We start from the raw sequence: 25,114 nt of genomic DNA, 5'->3' as shown, positions 1-25,114 counted from the left end.
CCCTACTTTGTTTGGTACTTACTTAAATAATATAGTTTTATTTTTACCTCTTGAGATGGGAAAATATGTTTTTTGTTAATTAAGTTGAACGTGTACTCCTTACACTGTAAAACCGGAGACGTTCTGGCTACTGTTACGGTTTTCCTCCGTCGAAAGAGAGTCGGACCAAAATGCAGCGTGGTAATTTCCATACATGTTTATTGAACGACAAAAACACGAACAATACAAAACAACAAACGGAACGTGAAAACCTATACAGCCTATCTGGTGACTACAAACACAGAAACAGGAACAATCACCCACAAAACACTCAAAGAATATGGCTGCCTAAATATGGTTCCCAATCAGAGACAACGAAAATCACCTGCCTCTGATTAAGAACCGCCTCAGGCAACCATAGACTTTCCTAGACAACCCTACTCAGCCACAATCCCAATACCTACTAAAACCCCAATACAAAAACACACCACAAAATAAACCCATGTCACACCCTGGCCTGACCAAATAAATAAAGAAAACACAAAATACTAAGACCAAGGCGTGACAGCTACTCAAACATTTTGAGGAAACTGATTACCTTCATATGAGTAATACAAATGCAGGTTTTTTGAGTAAGGCATACTTAAATGTAACGCCCCCACTAAGCCACACTTCCAATAACTTGCGAGTGTACCTTGCCTTTTCAACGGAATTGTAGAGTAAACAACACATGACTGTATTTGTTAGTGACAGAGACATGGTTGTTGAATTAATTCATTTTCAGTCCTGTGGCCTTCACCAAGTGAGTTCCTAGGTGAATATTATCATTATAATTGAACCATTACATATAGCATAAGGCCTTATACAGCGGCATGAAACACATAATTTACAGGCCACATCAGGCCTGCAAGTAGGGATGCAAAATTCTACAAACTTTCCAAAAAATGTTCAGAAATCTTCCAACCAGTATTTATGGGCAACATGGAAAATGTACCTGAAATGTACTGATAATCGCATTATACTGTCTTGCAACGTGATATGTAATTCATATTGGAATCCAGCCAGCGTTAGGTTATCCAATAGTTGCAATTTGTATTCATCCACAACCTGCATTCATAATGGCTGCCAGGGATAAAAATGGTAGGAGGAAATTACCTAACCCAGCAAAACTGGAACAACCATTTCAGTAATGGGTGCACAAATTCAATAATTGGATTAGTTAGAATTGTTTTATTTATCTTTGTGTATCATAGCATTTAATAAATCAATCACTCAATGTACATGCAAAAACACAGATATTAAAAACATTTTTTTAATCAACCTGCAGTAGAGCATGCTGGGGAAAAAGTTACCACATAAACATTTTATGTAATAATTACTTTTCATTACTTTGAGTACAAATTACTAGAAGTATTTGAGTTAAACATGCCTCAGGGTTTACAGTGTATGACAGAATGTAAAAATGAGGTGAAATCAAACGTTTTCTTTGACCAAATTGGTGGAACAACCCAAATATGTATGGTCAAGAATGTATAGTGAATTTCATTATTGATTATTCTTTATTTTAATTCTTTTTTTTTTTTTTTTTTACAATTTCCATTGAGACAAATACATTTGACACACTCATATGAGTAAATGGTGCTGTTCAAAATACCCATCACATTTAAGTGCCCTTTAAAAAGGCTTTGCAAAAGTTGTAAAAACAGTTTGTTTCTAGAGCATTTTTTTTATTGGTATTAAACAGTAATAACTAATTGATTGAATTATAACAGACATATAACTCAATTATTTAGCAAGCAATCACACAATTACAACCAATGATACATCCCCTACAAAACCTTTATAAAAGGTGAAGTGCTAAGTAATTGTACATGTGATTTGACCATTACAAATGTATGGAGATGGGGTTGAAAGGTGAAGGTACAATGTTACATAAGCTCCACTTTCAGCTTGAGAGCATCTGTTTACCCTAGAGAGAGAGTTAGGGTTAGGGAGGATGGAGGGAGGGAGGGAGAACACTAGGGGAGAGAGAGAGGCCAGAGAAAGACAGAGGCCACTTGAGAAAGAGCCACCTGCCAACAGGAGTGGTAATAGCCTATTTAGACATTGTGGAGGAAAATAAATATATAGATTTTTGTTTTGATGGCATTGAGCAACAGGGTTTCACCGGATATATATTTAGAAAATGTTTAGAGTAGGATGGATGGATGGAAAGTTGGAAGATGGTTAGATAGGTCTGGGGATGGGGAGTATGGTCGGAATTCCATGCAGGCTGTTGCTTTTTACTCTGGTAGAATGGCAATTCCTAATGGTCCTCGTAGAGTTACTAGACAGAAGATGAGAGGAAAAGAGGAAAACCGTTCATTGATGAAATTGAGAATATCATGCTGATACTAATGTACTTAACTTTGACATGAATATAGGAATATTTGTCCAAGAGATGCAGTTCTAGTTAGGTATTTTAATCAATAACTGAACAAAAAAACATTGATTGACAATTGTTCTGGTAAGGCAGTGAAGTAAAAACAATGTCGTACCCCTCTCACCTATGATCTTGCTTCACATCATGTGATGCTCAACCTCATGGCCCCCCGGGGTCGGGGTGAATGAGTAAAGCAGTGACTAATTATAATGATATACGGTTCTTTTACGATTCATTATAATCTGTGGTGACGCGGGACCTAACGAACTTTGCGCGAGGACAGTGTACGGCACGTCGCATAGCAGGCAACTATAAAGTCCCTTTCCAAAGCCACCCAAATTCACTGATGCGTTCTGCGCGTGTATAGAAGCGACTGATTCGTCACTTCGTATGACACGTAGCCTCGCATCTATACAATAGAGCGAGCAGGTGGCATTCAGAACTTTATCATTTCGCAGTGGGTGGGTGTTCCTAATTTGCACTGTAGCCTGGGCTGTAGAGACGCACGAATAGGTTACTGAGAGGGGATCCAATAGACTGCCCTGACTACACAGTATACCGTCTAAATGCCCAGCACCTGCAACTGTCTTCACACGACCTTCAGTCTTGTCCTGGTATCTGCACAAAGTAATACATTAAGGTAAAAAGAACGGCACACGGCAATGAGCTCCTCTCTTCCCAAGAGCGAATCTACGACCTCTCTGTTGAGATCCTCAGCGGTACCGGTGAGTCGCAGATCCGCACATCATTCCGAGCATCATGGGTCGCGCAGCCACCGCAGTAACCATCATCAACCCGAAGGAGGTAGCGGTGTACCTGGCGAGCCGTGTTGGAGCGATGAGTGCGAGGCAAGCGCGCGCAGACCGCTTTGTCAACCGAGGCATGCCGGTGGCAGGACAGACAGGAATGGAGGTGATAAACGGGGACATTCCCACCACTTACAACAACACAGCAACCACTACGATGACGGCTACAGACAGGAAGAAATGAGAGAGCGGATGGATCGCAGTGGGAAAGACCGCAGTAAGTCGTCCAGACACCTCCACCCACACCACCACCATCACAACACCTCCAAATGTGACCTGCCGCCTGCGCATCACCACGGGAACGCACGTCCGGACCGGAGGTCCTCGCCAACTCCATCCTATACAAAACAATCCGACGACACTGCGTACTTTTTTGAATCAAAGGACAGAATAATTGCTGGGTCGTCCACGAGTTTAAACTCTGACCCACCGGTATCGTCCACGCCAGTGCCCCGTCCCCTTACCAGCCGCACCGCCAAAAGACTCAGCACAGCTCCACCTGAACATGACTCCAATCTGCATCCGATAGTGAAATCAGTCTTCGGGCAGGTAGGTAAATCCGTGTCTAGACAGCACTACAATACATTGATTAGCCTGCTTACTCTCGAACAAACATTCAAAATCAGCTCAAGGATTCAACAAGTAGACGGGGGATTTTTAGTCACAATAGGCAATTAATTTATGTGCACTTGCCAAAAAACGCCGGGCGACCTAAACTCACTTTTATTTCAAGGGTCAATTTGAAATATAATGTCTAAATGCAAAATTATTCAACTTAATTTACACAATTAACCATTTAATGCATTTCGGCATTAAGGCTCTATTATGCACGGATAAACACGTATGTGTTTTGTTGTGTAACACCATTAAACAGTAATTCATAACACAGAATTAAAGATGAACCTTTCATTCAGAGCAGGTAGTTGCAATAGCTATAGGATGTGACAACAGAAGGCTGGGATTATGGATTTTTCCAACTGCACAGTGCACTATAACATTTCCCAAAGATTTTTCCTAAAAGATTCCAATGTATTTGAAACAAGACCGTTGGATAGATATGAGTAGTAGCCGATAGGTCAGGTCAGATTATATAGTTTAGACAGCTCAAGCATGACAAAATGAGAATGCTTCACAGTGTCAGGTTGGTAGGATAGGGTCAAACGTGAGGGACAGGTAGAGCAGGAACCCAAGCCAAATGTGACCTGACACCCATTCACCCCAGCTGACCATATCAAAAATGTAGATATGTTTTGAGTCCAAATTTCACTTATCTGTGTATCTGGTAATTAGTTTGATGGAGGGGGTGGCAGACTGTCATGTGTGTTGATATGAAGGATACTCTCATCATGTCTGTCACCTGAGCAATGGCAGGTGGATCAACTTTCCAATCCTGTGGAAATTGTATTGTGCTGAACACACACACACACACACACACACACACACACACACACACACACACACACACACACACACACACACACACACACACACACACACACACACACACACACACACACACACACACACACACACACACACACACACACACACACACACACTTGTGGTAAGTCACACTCACATCAAGGTTTACGGATGGAAAAGGTATAAACTTTGCCAGATTTTGGGTCCGTACACCGGAAGATAGACAGGTGATTGTGGATGGCAAAAGAAGTGTGCCTCTCCATCTACCCTCTCCCCTCTACTAATACAAAGGTCCTCTTCAAAGTCCTCATCAAATAACCCCATTCCTATAGTGCCTCTGTTGCTCTCCATAGGCTATCCATTGTTTTCTTCCCGTGGCGCTGAGATATTAGTTTCAGTGCTAAGGGAGATAGAAAGCTCAGAAGGAGACAACACGTTTCCCATGTGTTAATGTGTGCCAGAAATAACTTCACTCAAACAAGGCCAGAGCTTCAATCAGTCACAGGAGTTCTAGGCAGCAAACCCCAATCTATGCAGCACTGCTGTGCTCTATCGTGCCTACAGTATCTCAATCTGCTCCACAGTGAGACACGATGCAGTAGCCCTCTATCACTCTATCCAGTCATTGTGCTTTGAAATGGGAATATTGAAGGACCTTTAATGACAATATCTGTCTATTTCTCACTCACTTGGCTGTGAAATTGCTCAGCTGGAGGAGTTTTTGAGCAGAAAAAGTATGCAAGGGGACTGTCACTTGATGCTAGTTACTGTAAGTCAGAGACTTGTCAGAAAGCTCTGACTATTTCAGTAGGATCAGATCTATAACTGGATATGCAGTGTTTGTGTCCAATTACATAATAGCAAAGTTTCAAGTCAAATGAGAGTTGTGTGGTGTTGTCTAGATATTGCAAGATGTTCTGTTTGTCTGATACAAAGATGTGTGTGTGTGTGTGTGTGTGTGTGTACACTTGCCTGTGTGTGCACATAGGTGCATGCGTGTGTTTGGATCTTTGGTTGTGATAATGTATTAGGTGACATTTACATATCATATCTATCTTATCATATATTTTTTATTGGCACTGGCACAAGTATACTTTGAATAAATCTTTTGATATGGAGTGAGAATGTACCCACTGACATTCTATATTTCATATTTTTCTTATGTAACATCAAGGTCTCCCTACAGAACTCATTCTCTGCCAGTGGAAGCTAAATATAACACTCCCAAGACCTGATTATGAGAGAGTGGAGGAGAACAGCCATTCGTGTGGTAGTAAAAATATTCAAATCCTTTGGCTAACGCGCTACCTGACAAAGCCAGTTTGCAAATTGGTGACTAAAGCAGGGATTCCTGCATAAGAAAACACATTATCTCAAGCATCCATATAAATAGCATGCTTTTGTAGCAGGGTAATATTTGATATGTGTATATGTACCTTACATGCGACCTGTAATAAGACTATTCAATTAATGGACAAAGTCTATTAAAACTATATCTGACTCCATAAAGATAATTACAATTGTAACGATGTGCTCTGAAAGTCGGGAAGCAAGTTCAGGGAGTGAATACATTTAATAAATAAAATAACAAAACAAGAAAACACGAACAGTGCACCGACATGGAACAGGAACAGGAACAAGAAGAAACTAAAGGGAGTGACATATATAGAGCAGGTAATCGAGGAGGTGATGGAGTCTAGGTGAGTGTCATTATGCGCCTAACGCTGGTGACAGGTGTGCGCCTGGTGACCTACAGGCTGTAGAGGGAGCACACGTGAGGAAAATATGCAAGCAAGCATTAGGCGTTTAGCTGTGTAAGAACAAGGAATGGTCATGAGAAGTGATGGCAAAATGCAAGTATTATTAAATAACTTTATAAATTGAATGGATTCACATACAAGGCATAAAGCTTTAAAAAATTACAAGGCAATACTGACATTATTAACAAAACATAATTCTAGGCATATATGTCCTAAGGTTAAGTTACAAGACAAAGCATGAACTAAGAGATGCCTACTAGGCCAGAGGCATAGAAGCCTAGGAAATTAGAAAATATCAAGATGAGAGAACAGACATTCATTCCATTTATACCAGATATGACTTGTTTGTATTCAAAATAAATTGTTGTCCAATTCAGAGACCAAACGAAAAGGTAGTAAAACTAAGATATCCAATCAGATCAAACCTGTCAAGGAAGCCTCTAGGAAGGGGGTCACATCTATGTGTGATGACCTGTGGGGGTGGGCAGAGTATTACTCTGAACAACTATAAGGAACCACAGAGATCATACATCCATATACTGTAGCTAGCTTCAGAGTTCTATTGATATATACTAAACATAGACGCTATAGTATTATTCTATCACACATTTAATAGTCAGTCCTCTGGATACTGTAGAGAAAGATGTTGGCCCCTTGATGGAAGGGCTGACTGGTCCTTGGGCATCGTCTTGGGCCATTTGTCATGCTATGATGATAGAGAGCACATAAATTAGGGCAGAGCCTACACTTTCACTTTCATTTTCATCAGAAGGAATTGCTGAAATAGAAGGGCTATGAGTAAAGGGATGAGGAGGAGGGCGTTATGAGGAGGGGCATTATGAGGAAAGGGGTGAGGGGGGCATTATGAGGAAAGTGATGAGGGGGGGTCATGAGAAAATGATGAGGAGGAGGGCGTTGTGAGTAAAGGGGTGAGGAGGGAGGCGTTCCAGGCTGTATCACAACCGGCCATGATTGGGAGTCAAATAGGAAGGTGCACAATTGGCCCAGCATAATCCGGGTTTGGCCGGGGAAGGCCGCCATTTAAATAACAATTTGTACTTAACTGACTTGCCAAGTTAAATAAAAAAAATAACAATTAAATAAAGAAAGACAAGAAGGATGAGGAGGGGGACGTTATGAGGAAAGTGATGAGGAGGGGGGCATTATAAGTAAAGGGATGAGGAGGGGGGCATTATAAGTAAAGGGATGAGGAGGGGGGCATTGTGAGGAAAGGGATGAGGAGGGGGCATTATAAGTAAAGGGATGAGGAGGGGGGCATTGTGAGGAAAGGGATGAGGAGGGGGCATTATAAGTAAAGGGATGAGGAGGGGGCATTGCGAGGAAAGGGATGAGGAGGGGGCATTATAAGTAAAGGGATGAGGAGGGGGGCATTGTGAGGAAAGGGATGAGGGGGCATTATGAGTTAAGGGATGAGGAGGGTGCATTATGAGTAAAGGGATGAGGAGGGGTGCATTATGAGTAAAGGGATGAGGAGGGGTGCATTATAAGTAAAGGGATGAGGAGGGGGGCATTATAAGTAAAGGGATGAGGAGGGGGCATTGTGAGGAAAGGGATGAGGAGGGGGCATTATAAGTAAAGGGATGAGGAGGGGGGCATTGTGAGGAAAGGGATGAGGAGGGGGCATTATGAGTTAAGGGATGAGGAGGGTGCATTATGAGTAAAGGGATGAGGAGGGGTGCATTATGAGTAAAGGGATGAGGAGGGGTGCATTATGAGGAAAGTGATGAGGAGGGGGGCGTTATGAGTAAAGGGGATGAGGAGGGGAGCATTATGAGGAAAGGGATGAGGAGGGGGCGTTGTGAGGAAAGGGGATGAGGAGGGGGGCATTATGAGAAAAGAGATAAGGAGGGGGGGGTTGTGAGGAAAGGGATGAGGAGGGGGCATTATGAGTAAAGGGATGAGGAGGGGGGCGTTGTGAGGATAGGGATGAGGAGGGGGGCATTATGAGTAAAGGGGATGAGGAGGGGGGCATTATGAGTAAAGGGATGAGGAGGGGGGCATTATGAATAAAGGGGATGAGGAGGGGGGCATTATGAATAAAGGGATGAGGAGGGGGGCATTATGAGTAAAGGGGATGAGGAGGGGGGCATTATGAGTAAAGGGATGAGGAGGGGGATTATGAGTAAAGGGATGAGGAGGGGGGCGTTATGAGTAAAGGGGATGAGGAGGGGGGCATTATGAGTAAAGGGGATGAGGAGGGGGGCATTATGAGTAAAGGGATGAGGAAGGGGGCATTATGAGTAAAGGGGATGAGGAGGGGGGCATTATGAGTAAAGAGATAAGGAGGGGGGTGTTGTGAGGAAAGGGATGAGGAGGGGGCATTATGAGTAAAGGGATGAGGAGGGGGCGTTGTGAGGATAGGGATGAGGAGGGGGGCGTTGTGAGGAAAGGGATGAGGAGGGGGGCGTTGTGAGGAAAGGGATGAGGAGGGGGCGTTGTAATGAAAGGGATGAGGAGGGGGCGTTGTGAGGAAAGGGATGAGGAGGGCACATTATGAGGAAAGGGATGAGGGGGCATTATGAGGAAAGGGATGAGGGGGCATTATGAGGAAAGGGATGAGGATGGGGCATTATGAAGAATGTGATGAGGAGGGGCATTATGAGGAAAGGGATGAGGAGGGGGCATTATGAAGAATGAGATGAGGAGGGGCATTATGAGGAAAGGGAATAGTTGGTGGGCATTATGAATAAAGGGATGAGGAGGGGTGCGTTTTGAGTAAAGGGATGAGGAGGGGTGCATTATGAGGAATGTGATGAGGAGGGGGCGTTATGAGGAAAGTGATGAGGGCATTATGAGGAAAGGGAATAGTTGGTGGGCATTATGAATAAAGGGATGAGGAGGGGTGCGTTTTGAGTAAAGGGATGAGGAGGGGGCGCATTATGAGGAATGTGATGAGGAGGGGGCGTTATGAGGAAAGTGATGAGGGGGCATTATGAGTAAAGGGATGAGGAGGGGGCGTTGTGAGGAAAGGGATGAGGAGGGGGGCATTGTGAGGAAAGGGATGAGGAGGGGGCATTATAAGTAAAGGGATGAGGAGGGGGCATTGTGAGGAAAGGGATGAGGAGGGGGCATTATGAGTTAAGGGATGAGGAGGGTGCATTATGAGTAAAGGGATGAGGAGGGGTGCATTATGAGTAAAGGGATGAGGAGGGGTGCATTATGAGGAAAGTGATGAGGAGGGGGGCGTTATGAGTAAAGGGGATGAGGAGGGGAGCATTATGAGGAAAGGGATGAGGAGGGGGCGTTGTGAGGAAAGGGGATGAGGAGGGGGGCATTATGAGTAAAGAGATAAGGAGGGGGTGTTGTGAGGAAAGGGATGAGGAGGGGGCATTATGAGTAAAGGGATGAGGAGGGGCGTTGTGAGGATAGGGATGAGGAGGGGGCGTTGTGAGGAAAGGGATGAGGAGGGGGGCGTTGTGAGGAAAGGATGAGGAGGGGGCGTTGTAATGAAAGGGATGAGGAGGGGGCGTTGTGAGGAAAGGGATGAGGAGGGCACATTATGAGGAAAGGGATGAGGAGGGGGGCGTTGTGAGGAAAGGGATGAGGAGGGGGGCGTTGTAATGAAAGGGATGAGGAGGGGGCGTTGTGAGGAAAGGGATGAGGAGGGGGGCGTTGTAATGAAAGGGATGAGGAGGGGGCGTTGTGAGGAAAGGGATGAGGAGGGCACATTATGAGGAAAGGGATGAGGGGGGCATTATGAGGAAAGGGATGAGGGGGGCATTATGAGGAAAGGGATGAGGATGGGGCATTATGAAGAATGTGATGAGGAGGGGCATTATGAGGAAAGGGATGAGGAGGGGGCATTATGAAGAATGAGATGAGGAGGGGCATTATGAGGAAAGGGAATAGTTGGTGGGCATTATGAATAAAGGGATGAGGAGGGGTGCGTTTTGAGTAAAGGGATGAGGAGGGGTGCATTATGAGGAATGTGATGAGGAGGGGGCGTTATGAGGAAAGTGATGAGGGGCATTATGAGGAAAGGGAATAGTTGGTGGGCATTATGAATAAAGGGATGAGGAGGGGTGCGTTTTGAGTAAAGGGATGAGGAGGGGGCGCATTATGAGGAATGTGATGAGGAGGGGGCGTTATGAGGAAAGTGATGAGGGGGCATTATGAGTAAAGGGATGAGGAGGGGGGCGTTGTGAGGAAAGGGATGAGGAGGGGGCGTTGTGAGGAAAGGGATGAGGAGGGGGCATTATGAGTAAAGGGATGAGGAAGGGGGGCGTTATGAGGAAAGGGATGAGGAGGGGCCATTATGAAGAATGTGACGAGGAGGGGCATTATGAAGAATGTGATGAGGAGGGGCATTATGAGGAAAGGGATGAGGGGGGCATTATGAGGAAAGGGATGAGGAGGGGGCATTATGAGTAAAGGGGATGAGGAGGGGAGCATTATGAGTAAAGAGATAAGGAGGGGGGCGTTGTGAGGATAGGGATGAGGAGGGGGTGTTGTGAGGAAAGGGATGAGGAGGGGGCGTTGTGAGGAAAGGGATGAGGAGGGGGCGTTGTGAGTAAAGGGATGAGGAGGGGGGCGTTGTGAGTAAAGGAATGAGGGGGGCATTATGAGGAAAGGGATGAGGAGGGGGCATTATGAAGAATGAGATGAGGAGGGGCATTATGAGGAAAGGGAATAGTTGGTGGGCATTATGAATAAACGGATGAGGAGGGGTGCATTATGAGGAATGTGATGAGGAGGGGGCGTTATGAGGAAAGTGATGAGTATGGGGCATTGTGAGAATTGGACATGAAAATAATGAGTGTTTAATGATGAATGATTCCTATCAATAAAGGAAAATCCTGATATAAATACAATATCCCTGTCTAGACATATGAATTCATGCATAGCTATAAATAAAACACCAATTTTCATCAGTTATGAATGATATCATCATTACACTATACTCTCCATACTCATCATTACACTCCCCACTGGGCACATACTGGTTGAATCAACGTTGTTTCCACGTCATTTCAATGAACCAAGGTGGAATAGACATTGAATTGAATGAGGAGGGGGCATCCATTTTCAGAAATTTGGGTACAACATGCAAAAGGAGGGGGCATTGTCTGAGCAGGTGCATGGTAAAATTAAATAAAAGAGAAATGTTGGTAAAAAAAACACACACTGTCTAATCATGGTATGGCGTTCTTCAATGACAGACATGTCCACTATATATACAAACGTATATGGACACCCGTTCAAATGAGTGGATTCGGCTATATTAGTCACATCCATTGGAAGCAACATCCAGCACAAGAACTGTTCGTCGGGAGCTTCATAAAATGGGTTTCCATGACCGAGCAGCCACACGCAAGTCTCACCATGTGCAATGCCAAGCGTCGGCTGGAGTAGTGTAAAGCTCGCCGCCGTTGGATTCTGGCACAGTGGAAACGTGTTCTTTGTTGTGATGCTTCATGCTTCTCCATCTGGCAGTCTGACAGACGAATATGGGTTTGGCGGATGCCAGGAGAACGCTACCTGCCCGTATGCATACTGGTGAAGGAGGAATAATAGTCTGGGGCTGTTTTTCATCGTTCGGGCTTGGCCTCTTAGTTCTAGTGAATCTTAACGCTAAAGCATACAATGACATTCTAGACAATTTTGTGCTTCCAACTTTGTGGCAACATATTGGGGAAGGCCCTTTCCTGTTTCATCATGACAATGCCCCCATGCACAAAGCTAGGTTTATACAGAAATTGTTTGTTGAGATTGGTGTGGAAGAACTTGACTGGCCTGCACAGAGCCCTAGCCATAACCCCATTAAACACCTTTGGGATGAATTGGAACACCGAATGCAAGCTAGACCTAATCGTCAAACAACAGTGCCCGACTTCACTAATGCTCATGTGGCTGAATGGAAGAAAGTCCTCGCAGCAATGTTCCAACATCTAGTGGAAAGCCTTCCCATAAGAGTGGAGGCTATTATAGCAGCAATGTTCCAACATCTAGTGGAAAGCCTTCCCAGAAGAGTGGAGGCTATTATAGCAGCAATGTTCCAACATCTAGTGGAAAGCCTTCCCAGAAGAATGGAGGCTGTTATAGCAGCAATGTTCCAACATCTAGTGGAAAGCCTTCCCAGAAGAGTGGAGGCTGTTATAGCAGCAATGTTCCAACATCTAGTGGAAAGCCTTCCCAGAAGAGTGGAGGCTGTTATAGTAGCAATGTTCCAACATCTAGTGGAAAGCCTTCCCAGAAGAGTGGAGGCTGTTATAGCAGCAATGTTCCTACATCTAGTGGAAAGCCTTCCCAGAAGAATGGAGGCTGTTATAGCAGCAATGTTCCTACATCTAGTGGAAAGCCTTCCCAGAAGAATGGAGGCTGTTATAGCAGCAATGTTCCAACATCTAGTGGAAAGCCTTCCCAGAAGAGTGGAGGCTGTTATAGCAGCAATGTTCCTACATCTAGTGGAAAGCCTTCCCAGAAGAATGGAGGCTGTTATAGCAGCAATGTTCCAACATCTAGTGGAAAGCCTTCCCAGAAGAGTGGAGGCTGTTATAGCAGCAATGTTCCTACATCTAGTGGAAAGACTTCCCAGAAGAGTGGAGGCTGTTATAGCAGCAAATTGGGCTGACAATTAATGGCCATGCTTTTGGAATGAGATGTACAGGTGTCCACATACCTTTGGTCATGCAGTGCATTTGTTTAAAATCTATCACTTGATGCTATTTATCTGCCTCACTCTCAGAGAAATAAGTAGTACTCCTAGGTTTTACACAGTCAATTGTAACAAATAACTACATTTTCAATAAAGAACTATACAAACGTATCATTTGTGAAATCAATATTTCAAATATGTTTAAAAATTATAATTAAATACAGGAATATGAGATCTGTATGTAAAACAGTTACATTTGATATTTGTGTCATTTAGCAGATGCTCTTATCCAGGGCAACTTACAGTAAGTGCATTCATCTTAAGATAGCTTGGTGAGACAACCACATATTACAGTCAAATATACAGGATTCGAACATTCCATTCCAGCGAAACAAATGTAAATACAGTATAGGGTTTTGCAAAAAAATGTTCATAAAAAATGTTCATAAACATCTCAAATCTATGAATAAAAACTCTAAGAACAGTAATATTTTACACACACATGAAGGTACCCATAAGCAATCATTTCTGATGAAAAAACAAGTGAAAAGTAGGTGGCTATATTATTTTAGGAAATAAACTCTTAATTTATGTATACAACAGTATTTGATAACAGGTTGTGTCGGTTCTTATCCAGTTTACCCAGCTTGAGATAAGTTACACTCATTAAATAAACTGTGTGTGATTGTGTGATAATGATGTGTGTGTGTGTGTGTGTGTGTGTGTGTATTAGGGTAATGATCCTGCCAATCCCACATTAGCAAATTCACAGTTCGCAAACCCAACCTCTGTGTGTCATACGAGCAGCCACAGGGGTGACAGGAATTTAAAGAGTGAAGGAATTGGATAAATAGGAGGAAGATTCTGAGCTATGTGGGAAGGCAGTCATGCTAACAGACCTAGGTTATGTAAGGAAAATACATAACTTTATTTTTCCCCTTCAGCTCCTTGGTCACGGAGCATTTGACAGCTCTGGAGATAATGCACGTGTCACGCCCTGACCATAGAGAGCTGTTTATTCTCTGTTGGTTGGGGCGTGATAGTGACTAGGGTGGGTCATCTAGGTGATTAATGGTTTATGTTGGCCTGGTATGGTTCCCAATCAGAGATAGCTGTTTATCGTTGTCTCTGATTGGGGATCATATTTAGGTAGCCATTTTCCCCATTGCGATTTGTGGGATCTTGTCTATGTATAGTTGCCTAGTAGCACTGTTAGCTTCACGTTTTGTTTGTGCTTTATTGTTTTGTTTGGTGAGTTTCAATTGATTAAAATATGTGGAACTCTACGCACGCTGCGCCTTGGTCCAATCATTTCAACGAGCGTGACAGCAAGGAAACCTCTCCAGTAAAAGCCTCCTTTTCCTGCTGGTGGAGGTATGCTTCCTAGTCACTGAATATCTCTCTCTCTCTCTCTCTCTCTCTCTCTCTCTCTCTCTCTCTCTCTCTCTCTCTCTCTCTCTCTCTCTCTCTCTCTCTCTCTCTCTCTCTCTCTCTCTCTCTCAAAAAAAAGAACAGTAAACATTACACTCCCAAGGTTCTAAAGGAATAGACATTTCAAATGTCATCTCTCTCTCTCCTTTGTAAGTCTCATTCCTTTCCCTTTTTTATTAGTTCTCTGACCTTCGCTCCATCATTCCCTGTCTTCCTCTCCATCTCTCCCTCCCTCTCTCCTGCCAGGTCATACTGACCTTGAGGTCTGAAAGGGAAAGAGGGGGCAGAGAAAATGGAGAGAGAGCATGGTTGACGAGAAAGAGAGAGAGCATGGATGACGGGAAAGAGAGAGAGCATGGATGACGGAAAAGAAAGAGAGCATGGATGACGGGAAAGAGAGAGAGCATGGATGACAGGAAAGAGAGAGAAAAATGAAAGGACTGGGTGGTAAAGGGAAGTGAAAAGGAGGTGTGGACAAGCTGCCATGATACATGTATAAGTATTGTCGTATCAACTGTAATTTCTGTCTTCAATATGTGTATAGCCCAAAGACTATTTATAGCCACAGATAGCTATTTATACAGTCCATTAATGGATGGTTGTGAAGGAGGTAGACATTTTCACTATTCAGTTAAATCCCCATTGAAATGTGAAGGATTAGACCGTGAAATTCAAGAGACTGTGTAAAGACGTGTGTGTCTGTGCGCATGTGTGTGTTTATGTGTGTGAGTGCTAATGATGAATATTCATGGGAACTTGAGGCTGTCCGTAGCCACTGGAAGAGGAAATCAGGGAGACAGGGAAACAGGGAAAGGAGAGAGAGTGAAAGGGGACACAGAGGCAAGAGGCAGAAGAAGAGAATAGTAATATTGGCTAAGGTTGTATCATGATAATATGTGCTATGCTATTTGAAATGTTGACGGCAAACTACTCCCCATCCATTCTCCTTTAGAAAAAGGAGAAATCTTTTCATTAGCTTCTCACTTAATTATTCCTAGCATGGAATAAATTAGTTTCAAATGAAAGATGATACTTTCATTGCCATAAAAATAACAACCTATTTAACCTAATACATTTTTCAGACTTTTAATTAAAAAGGCTGTTATTTCAACTCGGGGGTTGATATGGTGTGTCATCACCATAATCTCTCCCTACTTGGGCTGTTTACAGGTCACTGACTGAATCCTCCTCGGGTGATTTTCACATACAGATGCTATAAGGTCATCATCCCAAATCAATTTGTTTCTCAGGCTCTTCTCTCCTCCATAAGGAGCCAGACATATGGGTCATCCATTCTTCAATATCTACCCCAGATGAAACTAACATATAAGGTATAAAGTACATTATTAATGTAATATCTCTGAAGAACATCTGTGTCTGACTTGTGAATATTGATGGGAATATTAAGGTAGCATTATAATACAGTAATAATTATAGGCAATTGGATGAGGAACTAAAAATGGACTGTAAAGGCAGATATATTCATCATCATATGGAGGTTACAGAATGAACCCACACTCACATACAGTACTGTAGTATAGTACATACATGGAATGAGAAAAAAGACATGCCATGGCAGAATCATGAGAGATGATGCTACCAGCCCTACCAGTCCAGACTCCTCTCCCTCCTCTCCCAAGCCATTTAGCTCACTAGATGGCACTGGATCAAATGGGATTAACTTTGACCTCAAATCTTCATTAAACTGCAAAAGCAATTATTAACATCAAATGTCCTCTTCGAATTAGTGGCATGTCTCTCCCGTGGCAAACTGTATGTGTCTGCATGTGTGTGAATGTGGGTATGAATGTACTAATGCATGCTTTCCTTTGTGTGCTGACTGTGCCTTGTTATGAAAGGAACATATAGAGGGATGTTGTATGGATGAGTGTATATCAGGAGGTGAACACAGTGAGCGTTATTGTTTATGTGAATTGGCACATAAACAGGTGTGTGTGTGTGTTATGCCTGTGCACACACTGGGCTGACATTATGAGAGCCAACGGCTCCTGTGTCTGATTTCTGATGTGTTCTGATGTGTTCTGATGTTCACAATGAGCCTCCGGTGAGAGGCTGGATGAATCATCAGGAGTTGAACAGAGAGGCAGACTAAGAATAAATGAATAAAAGAGGTAGAGGATAGACGAGAGAAAGGACCTTGGTGTGTGTAACTATGGGAAACGATTGACCAGTGGCAGCCACTGCAGGTGATTGCATAGATTGCTATCAGCATACATGTGGTGCTTATTGCCTAAATGCTCAGAACCCTGCAGATATATACCAAGTGTGCAGTGATTTGTGGTGTGTGTTGTACATGTATGCATGTGTGTGTGTGTGGTCCATCATCCACATGCCTTTTATGTTAAATTCTTGTGTATTTTGTAGAGCTTTGATCTCAATACTGTCCCTTCTAGCTTAAAATTACTTTGTGAGGAACATACTCTTCTGTGTATGTGCATACGTGTGTAAGAGAAAGTGGGAGAGAGAGGAGGGGAGAGAGAGAGGGAGAGGGGGAAGAGAGGAGGGGGGAGAGAGGAGGGGAGAGGAGCGGAGAGAGAGAGGAGGGGAGGGAGAGAGGAGGGGAAAGAGAGGGGGAGAGAGAGGAGGGGAGACAGGTGGGAGAGAGAAGGGGGAGAGGGGAAAGAGGGAGGGAAAAAGAGAGGGGGAAGAGAGAGAGAGGGTGCATTATATTTTTAGCTCCACAGCCCCACATCCGTGAGTGTGTTTAATCGAGTGTATGCGCGCGTGTGTGTGTTTGGATTACTGTCTCCAGTATCTTGCTCGGGGAAGGTAATATGCTTGTCCGAACAAGCTTCTTTGTCACTCTCTCGCTTTGTAGAGATGGTTTGAAACTGTGCAACAGAGTGAGGGAGAGACGAGAGGGGGAGGGAGAAAAAGAGAGAGGCTGAGGGAGAGAGAGGATGGTGAGCTAATGAATAAGCAATCTTGCATTTTCTACTTTGAGCGCTTGCATCTCGCTAAGACACGCATGCCTGCCTCCTCTCCCTCTCATGTCTTTGTCTCTCTGATCTTTCATTCTTTGTTGCATTTCTTTGCTTTCTTCCATTTCAGTTTACCTCCCCTCTCTACCTCTCTCACCGTGACTCCCAGTGTCTTTCCCTCTAGGTCTTCTGTGGATCTTGTGGAACCTCACTTTCCCGCTCTTTCTTTCTCTCTGTGTCTCTCTCTCCCCCTAAATTCCCTTTTGTCTTAGTTTGTGACCCACTGAACCTCCTTTCTCTTTATCCCATGCATGCATAGAAACACATGCGCATGCAAACACACACGCATACACATGCACACACACCATACAGACATACTAACACAGACACGGTTAGACACACAACACACACCGAGAGGGACTTTACCATGGGGAACTCAGTCAAATCTCACTTCTCCAAGAAGGTAAGGTTTTGTGTACTGTGTTCTGGCTGTGGACCACCTGAACCCCTGACTGTCTGTGGTGCATGTCTGTCTCACTGTCCTTAACTTGACTGGAGGCTATTGGACCACACTGGACATGGATTTTTTTTTGCATTGACTGTGGGGCATCTCTGTCAGTCTTCTGGTCTGAGGAGCTGTGCTCTCGCTGTTACAGACTAGTTGTGAATATTAGAGGAGACAGGACAACCTAGTGTCTCATGCTATGGTCTCATCAACCCCACTGAACCTCAAGGACTAAAATAGTCAGCTGACCAGCGTAGAATACCGACTGTGAAGCCTGAAATATTTTGTGGACAGGAAGACGACAGTATAGTTGTACATGGACTATATGAACTCTACCACGCATTAAGACTACATTGTGACTGTTTTTACATATTTATTTGTCATAGATGTGAATAAAACAGTTGTACTGGAGTGACTGTGTGGGAGTCCTTAGTGTAGTAGACAGTGTCTTGTGTTGTTCTTGAATCCGATAGCTGGGATGAGTGGTGTCACTGAGCAGGCTCCTGTAATGATCAACCACATGTGTCAAGCATCAACACTTCACATTTTCAGAGGGGATTATGTGGCGCAGACATACCAACAGGTGGCGCTATAGTCTTGAACCATGCCTGCAGGAGCATGATGGATTTTAGCCTGATCTTAACAGACAGGAGTATAGTACCAGTTAATGTTCATTGTACTATAAATGGACTATAGAATGGATATATTGAACTTATCATGAAGGGATGTTTACATTATCTGCCAGTAGTATATGATTAGTCCATGTAAAACAATAATTCAGTGATTTAACAGAAGGATCAACAATGACAGCCATAGATCTTTAGCCATCTAGTAACTGCACAGTAAAGACAGGATTTCATGTTCAGTGGGAGCATTGCTTCGCCACGCATCAGTGAGATTCATCCCCTTCAGCAGCTGTACATCCTTGAGCGTGTACAGTACAATATGACAAGCAACTGTTGAAGCCATCTTGTAGCTAGGGAAGTTACTGCTTCTCACATTAGAATATTGTTTTAGCTGTCATTTCAATGTAATACATTTTAAAAAAAACATTAGTAGAGGTTGGTGACACAATGGACCATCAGATAATCAGCACTGCTTCGTGTATCACTTGCTGATGTGCCCTGTGTAGCAGGGCAGGAGCTGGCACTGGAAATGCCACTGTAACAAATGGAGTGTGAAGGTCATGTACATTGGAGGGCAAATGCAGTGTGTGTGTGTGTGTGTGTGTGGAGGGGGGTCTGGAAAATGGGCAGGGATAGAGGGGGAGAATCTCATTCATACTCCTTGTGCCCTCTCTCCTTATTCTCAAAACCCAACTCAGAGATACAAAATGGTATCATACACTGCATTTGAGGAACAATGGGAAAATAATTCTGCTTTGAATGTTGATAAACTTGTAAACTCACTTTTGAGAAAATGGCATTTTAGTGTTTCGGTGAGAGAGCTCTTCTTCGTCTTCACCCATTCAGCATCGTTCACACCCTCTTAAACTTTATGCCCACCTATCTTGTTGCATTCAGAGCGCTCGCTTGATGCTCTGGCCGATGGTTTGTTTACCTCTGGATAACATGAAAACAGCCTAACCAGCTCTGCTTACAACAATTTCATTGTTTTTTTGCCGATGTTTACTGACACTGGCCATAGTCAACGGGTATTGTACACATTAGCTTAAGACATGTAGCTAGCTACCTAAGTAAACAAGGAACCTAGTTAGGTAAACAACGTGTACGATCACACACATCACGTTAGCTTATGAGCCAGCCACCTAACGTTAGCTAACGCTAGCTAACAGTACACTTTAGCTTGAAATGAAACCACTTGGTCAAAATTAGAAACGTGTAATATCTGAAAATGTAGCTAGCTAATCTTACCCGTATACATCATCATGCATGATGGACGCGTCTCCCTGTCACCGATCCATGCTACAAATGTCCTTAGTTTGAAGACGTAATCTGGAAACATGTGTTTTCCCATCTCTTTAGCTATCGTACTCTATTTCCACTGATTTCAAAACTCGATCCTCCAGTGGAGAGCAACATTTATGCAGCTACATACAAAAAAAGCCACGTACATCAGGATTACCAACACAGATTGACCAGCTGAAATAGACAAAAGCGTTCATTGAACCAATTTTTAACTCGGCAAGTCGGTAAATTAAGAACAAATTCATATGCCTAGTTTCCTGAATCAGTTCACATTAGAGGCATGTCATATAGAGATACAGTAATTTACCAGTCAAAAGTTTGAACACACCTACTCATTCAAGGGTTTTTCTTTATTTGTACTATTTTCTACATTGTAAAATAATTGTCAGACATCAAAACTATGAAATAATACATATGGAATCATGTAGTAACCAAAAAACAAATGTTAAACACATTATTCAAAGTAACCACCCTTTGCCTTGATGACAGTTTTGCACACTCTTGGCATGCATCTCTTTTCACATTTGTCCTCAAAGATCAACTGACAGCATTTTAGCAACATTACATCTTATTAAAATCTGTTCATATACACCCCCAGGAAGAAAATGACACTTTATTTATTTTGTTATATTTTCTGACAGGCGAGCACTTAGATGGCCATTTTCACGTTTTCATAAATTCTTAGAATGTTTGGGAATTACGTAAAATACAGCTTTTGTGGAAATTCTATAGCATTATAGAGTGGGAAAGCGTCCGTAAGTTTGGACAATTAAGACACTGCAGTCAATAAAACCTAATAAAAACGTCTGTCTTGTCCAGGACCGGAGTCTACGCAGACCGGTGAGCCATAGCCAATCAGGGCTACAGTAGGCAAATAAGCCATTTGTCACACAGGCCTGCCATCATTCACTTTTAACTGGACAGTGTGTTTACAGGAAGTTGCAACAGCATGACTTTAGACCATTAGAACACATTCGCCAAATGCCACAAAATACACCTGAATGGATTTCTGCATATATCTAAATACCACGGGAGTCGTCTTAAATTTGGGAACTTTACAGTTCTTTTGATCAAACAACATGAAAAGGTAGGCTCGCTCTCCCTCAGTTATGCACCAACAAGATTAAACAACTAATGCTAGCCAGAGCAAGATGAGAGAAAATCTAACTAAGGAACATTTTATAAACCCTATCAAACCTTTTCAGCTAGTTGGCCTTCAAAATTGCACTGATAAACGATGGGGAATTGTAGCCTTCTGCAGCTTTTCTGCCAATGCATGCTTGTCCCAACCAAGCACCCAAGCTTACTGGCTAAAGATGGTTAGCTTGCTAGCTAGCTACTTACAGACACAAATGAGAGAACACCTCACTGACCATTTTACTCACCCTAGCAGAGTTGGTTTGGCTCTTTATATGTTATCTATAGCGTTTACTATTACTTTTTCTGCCTACGTTTACTGACACCGATCATATTCAACAGATGTTGCGCGTACGTAAATGTATCAGTTATTCTGGGCTCTGGCACTCAGATGAGAGTGCTCTGAAATTGGAGTAGATAGCCAGAAAGAATTTGCGAACGCAAGAGATATGCTAACGGGATAACATTTGTTCAAATTCTTGCTAGCTAACCAAATTACATTCCCAGCCCTCGTTACATTTGTTAGTTTTTACCAAAATATTGAGACATTGAAACTGAAACAGTGCATCCCGAATGGAGGCAGCAAACATTGTACCAACCTGATGGCAATATTGTTCAGACTACTAAGAAATGTATTGGTGAATTATATGAATCATACATTAAACTGCATCCATCTATTCTGCCAACAATGCTGTCAGTTCCACTTTAAGTTAACTGCTCAGTGTTCCATGTATAGTGACACTTTCTGTCATAAGCCAGTCAGCATTCTAGTCTCTTACCACAGCTCCTCTCTGTCCACTGATGCCACTTTTCTCTTTGTCTGTCATTACACTGCCGAAAGGTTGGCCCTTATATTTTTACTTTTAAAGGTTTCTTATGGTGGCCGATGTTCCTTTTGTTACATCTGTCGTCGGAATGAGACCAAAGCACAGAGTGGAAAGTGTACATCTTTCTTTAATTTTATGCAGATGTCAAAAGCAGAATGGCTTGCAGATATGTGTTTGGGTCTCCCTGTGTGCCCTCTCTTGGATTGTGCTGATTGTCTTAGTTAGCTGTTGTGTCTCTTTGATTATCTAACCCTAGCAGTGTGCTGAGTCAAATCAGTGTCCTCAGCAGTACGGAGACATCTTTGGGATGGATGGGTGGCATTAATTGCCCCGTTCACTGAACCCAATCCCTGACTGTGTTCCTTCCACATGACTGACTGACTAGCCCCATTACTATCCTGACCTCTGACCTCACTCACAGGGACTAACAGACATGTTCTCAGCCTCTCCACCTCTCCACCACCTCCACTTCCATACACCCACCCTCATACCAGCTAGCCCCTTGTTGTTGACTGACTCCATGTTGTCCATCCACAAGCTGAGTCACAGTCTATATGTCCCTGTCTCTGCCCCTGCGCCTCTATCTCCTGGCCCCACACCCTGGATATCTGTGAGCCCAGGACCAGAAGAAGAACTACAGAGCAGTGCAGTCCTGTGAGGAGGCGACTGGGGGGGCCTATCTTGAGCCACTAGTTGCTATGGCTCAGAATGGAGGCAACATGCACAACGTACTGGGGCCTGCTTGCATCTTTCTACGCAAGGGCTTCGCTGAGAGCCGGCAGGCTGTACGTAAGTCCAGACACAAACAGACACATGCCCATAATGCATGCAGAGACACATTTACAGTTTGTAGCTACATGTAAGAAAACAAACATTTTCATACAAACTTACACATAATCATACAGACATTTTGTCTTTGTCTGTTTCTTTTTCACCCACGTTGACCAATACACTCCTTATGGACTCAAAGAAGAAGGTAATGGACTCAAAATATCCACAGTAACCTACATATAGAATGCTTGTCAGTTGGTGTGAAAATGAGTGTGTGCGACTGTGTGTGAGTGTTAGCACTCACTGCCATTTGTGCTACTCTGATAGAATGTAAGTCGTTGTGTTCCATGGAGTATTGCCTTGACGGAATGTTTACTAAAGTCTGTGGAGCAGCAACAAGGTCATCTGTCTTTGTCTGTATCAGTCTCACTGTGATCAGTAGACTCAGTAGCAAGGCATTGTCATTAAGGGAAGATGTGCACTGACCTCTCCTTGGTAGACTGGCACCGTTCATAGCCTGTCATGATGATATGTTCTGTTCTGTGATGCCATTAGGGGATGCAGGGGTGGGGTCGAGCTAATTCAAAGGCTAGACGTTAATCTTAAGAGAGAACAAATGGAACTCCTTCATCCTATGTTCCCCCAGGACTCACCACCAACCCTCAAAGTTGGCATGCACCTCTCAGCTAAGTAGATGGACTACTCAAGCATCAAACAAATGCTCTAAACTAAGTTGCATTTGGGTTCATCATTACATGATTTAACACAAAAAAAACTGTGATTGCACGTGTAACAAAAGTACTCTACGATGTATAACGATTGTTAAGTTGATGATATCTCACACGAGTTTTGTACTGTTATGAGCCATCAATTGTGGAATGCCACTTGCTGGATCCTAACCCTGACTTGTGATTCTTTACAGGATAGAGAGCTGAGGCCGGAGGAGATGGATGGTAGGTTTCATTATACAGGAGCAAACAGTATGAATTACAATAAGCTTTCATATTGCATATTGGACTGTAGCATTCCCAGGGGAGAACAACTGCCCCCTCTCATTGAAGCAACCGAAGTCCAAGGCTGACCACGGTACTGTAGGCAAGGTTAGATCCCTCATTATAGTGAATGGAAAAATGGCAATCTTCATGGTCAAGCTTTGTGTAATACACCAGATGTAGGTCCTTGAATCAATTATTTTAAAATCGCACACAGAAGTGATAAGGATAATTTAGTTGCTAATGGCAGCCTGCAGTAACCCAGTCGGCCCTCAACTGCGTTACTCAATGAGAGGGAGCAGCACTGAGCTAACCTTCAACGTCACTTCCTAGTGTAGCTCAAACTGCTCATTTTGTGTCTCCATGAGACGCTATCTGAACCGACTTCATTTGGCTTCAATGCGCTATTGAGTCTTCACATAGGAATGAATGGTGTCATGTGATCAATGGCTTTGAACATTCATATATACAGTCATTGAGCAGTCCTTACTGGTTTAGATCCATACAAACAAAGGATCTGCCTGACCTTGGTAAAATCTCATTCTCGTGTTGAGTACCGTTGGAATATTTTCAGTCTGCGGACTGTTTCAAGCTTACCTCTCACTCTCCCTGTCATGTGTATTATAACTCCACACTCGTTGTAGTGTAGTAAAACAATAAGCCAACTGATGGTTTTTATAATGTGATTAAAAAGCACAATTGATATTTCTCCATCTATGCTTTCCTTTCTCAGAGTTGCGCGAGGCTTTTAAAGAGTTTGACAAAGACAAAGATGGCTTCATTGGCTGTAAAGACCTAGGCAACTGCATGAGAACCATGGGCTACATGCCTACTGAGATGGAGCTGATAGAACTGAGCCAGCAGATCAACATGAACTGTGAGTAATATGGGAGGTCCTGCGTTCCTTTTTTCTATGCTCTTGCATTTTCCTCTATCCTTTTCTCTTTTGTTACACTATCATATTATGTCCTTTCTTCCTTCTTTCTCTAATTCATGCTCTATGTACCCCTGTCCCCCCCCGTCCCCTTCCACTAACACACACTAAAAGACACTTGCACACACCATTACACACAGAGGCTCTGAACATTCAAGGTCCAATACCTCTGATGTTGATCCCTTTAACAATTAACCTTGAAAAGAAGATAACATTCGCTTCTATCAATACTATCTGGGCTTGGAGAAAATTGATGACTGAATATGATGTAGACATGACAGTAGCTTAAATTTTGCCAGTCTTTTCTCTCTCTCTCTCTCTCTCTCTCTCCTCTTTCAAAGCTGCATATTTCTGACATTGTACAAATGTCCCTGTAGATGTATTCGTGTGACATGTTTTGTGAATTTATATCTGACATCCTTCAACCTACGTTTACTCTTCATCACACAGTGGGAGGACATGTGGACTTTGAGGACTTTGTGGAGTTGATGGGGCCCAAACTTCTGGCTGAAACAGCAGATATGATCGGGGTCAAGGAGCTAAGGGATGCTTTCAAAGAGGTGAGGATAAGAGATTGAGAGAGAGAAGGGTGGTATGGAATGGAAAAATAAGACAGCGAGAGATAGGAATAGAGTGAAGGTA

At 43.2% G+C, this 25,114-nt stretch overlaps 1 protein-coding gene across 8 annotated transcripts in view; it reads left to right on the top strand.

The window, feature by feature from the left end:
• Positions 1 to 2,919: 2,919 nt before the first annotated feature.
• LOC118370476 (calcium-binding protein 1) overlaps positions 2,920 to 25,114 on the top strand; it is a 28,623-nt gene continuing 6,428 nt past the window's right edge. Inside the window, exons 1-6 of one of the 8 annotated variants that reach the window (XM_052458037.1) lie at positions 3,736 to 3,756; positions 22,396 to 22,564; positions 23,193 to 23,231; positions 23,469 to 23,499; positions 24,272 to 24,415; positions 24,923 to 25,032. In XM_052458037.1, the coding sequence (XP_052313997.1) occupies positions 22,484 to 22,564; positions 23,193 to 23,231; positions 23,469 to 23,499; positions 24,272 to 24,415; positions 24,923 to 25,032 (405 nt within the window). In that variant the 5' untranslated portion in view covers positions 3,736 to 3,756; positions 22,396 to 22,483. Of the gene's footprint in view, positions 3,757 to 17,425; positions 17,842 to 20,730; positions 20,899 to 22,395; positions 22,565 to 22,745; positions 23,232 to 23,468; positions 23,500 to 24,271; positions 24,416 to 24,922; positions 25,033 to 25,114 lie in introns of those variants that run through there. The other 7 variants (XM_052458036.1, XM_035755507.2, XM_035755497.2 and 4 more) reach the window with 7 other exon arrangements.

The sequence above is a fragment of the Oncorhynchus keta genome, chromosome 12, assembly GCF_023373465.1.
Source record: "Oncorhynchus keta strain PuntledgeMale-10-30-2019 chromosome 12, Oket_V2, whole genome shotgun sequence".
In the NCBI taxonomy this organism is placed as follows: domain Eukaryota; kingdom Metazoa; phylum Chordata; class Actinopteri; order Salmoniformes; family Salmonidae; genus Oncorhynchus; species Oncorhynchus keta.
This window is presented reverse-complemented; position numbering and strand designations above follow the sequence as displayed.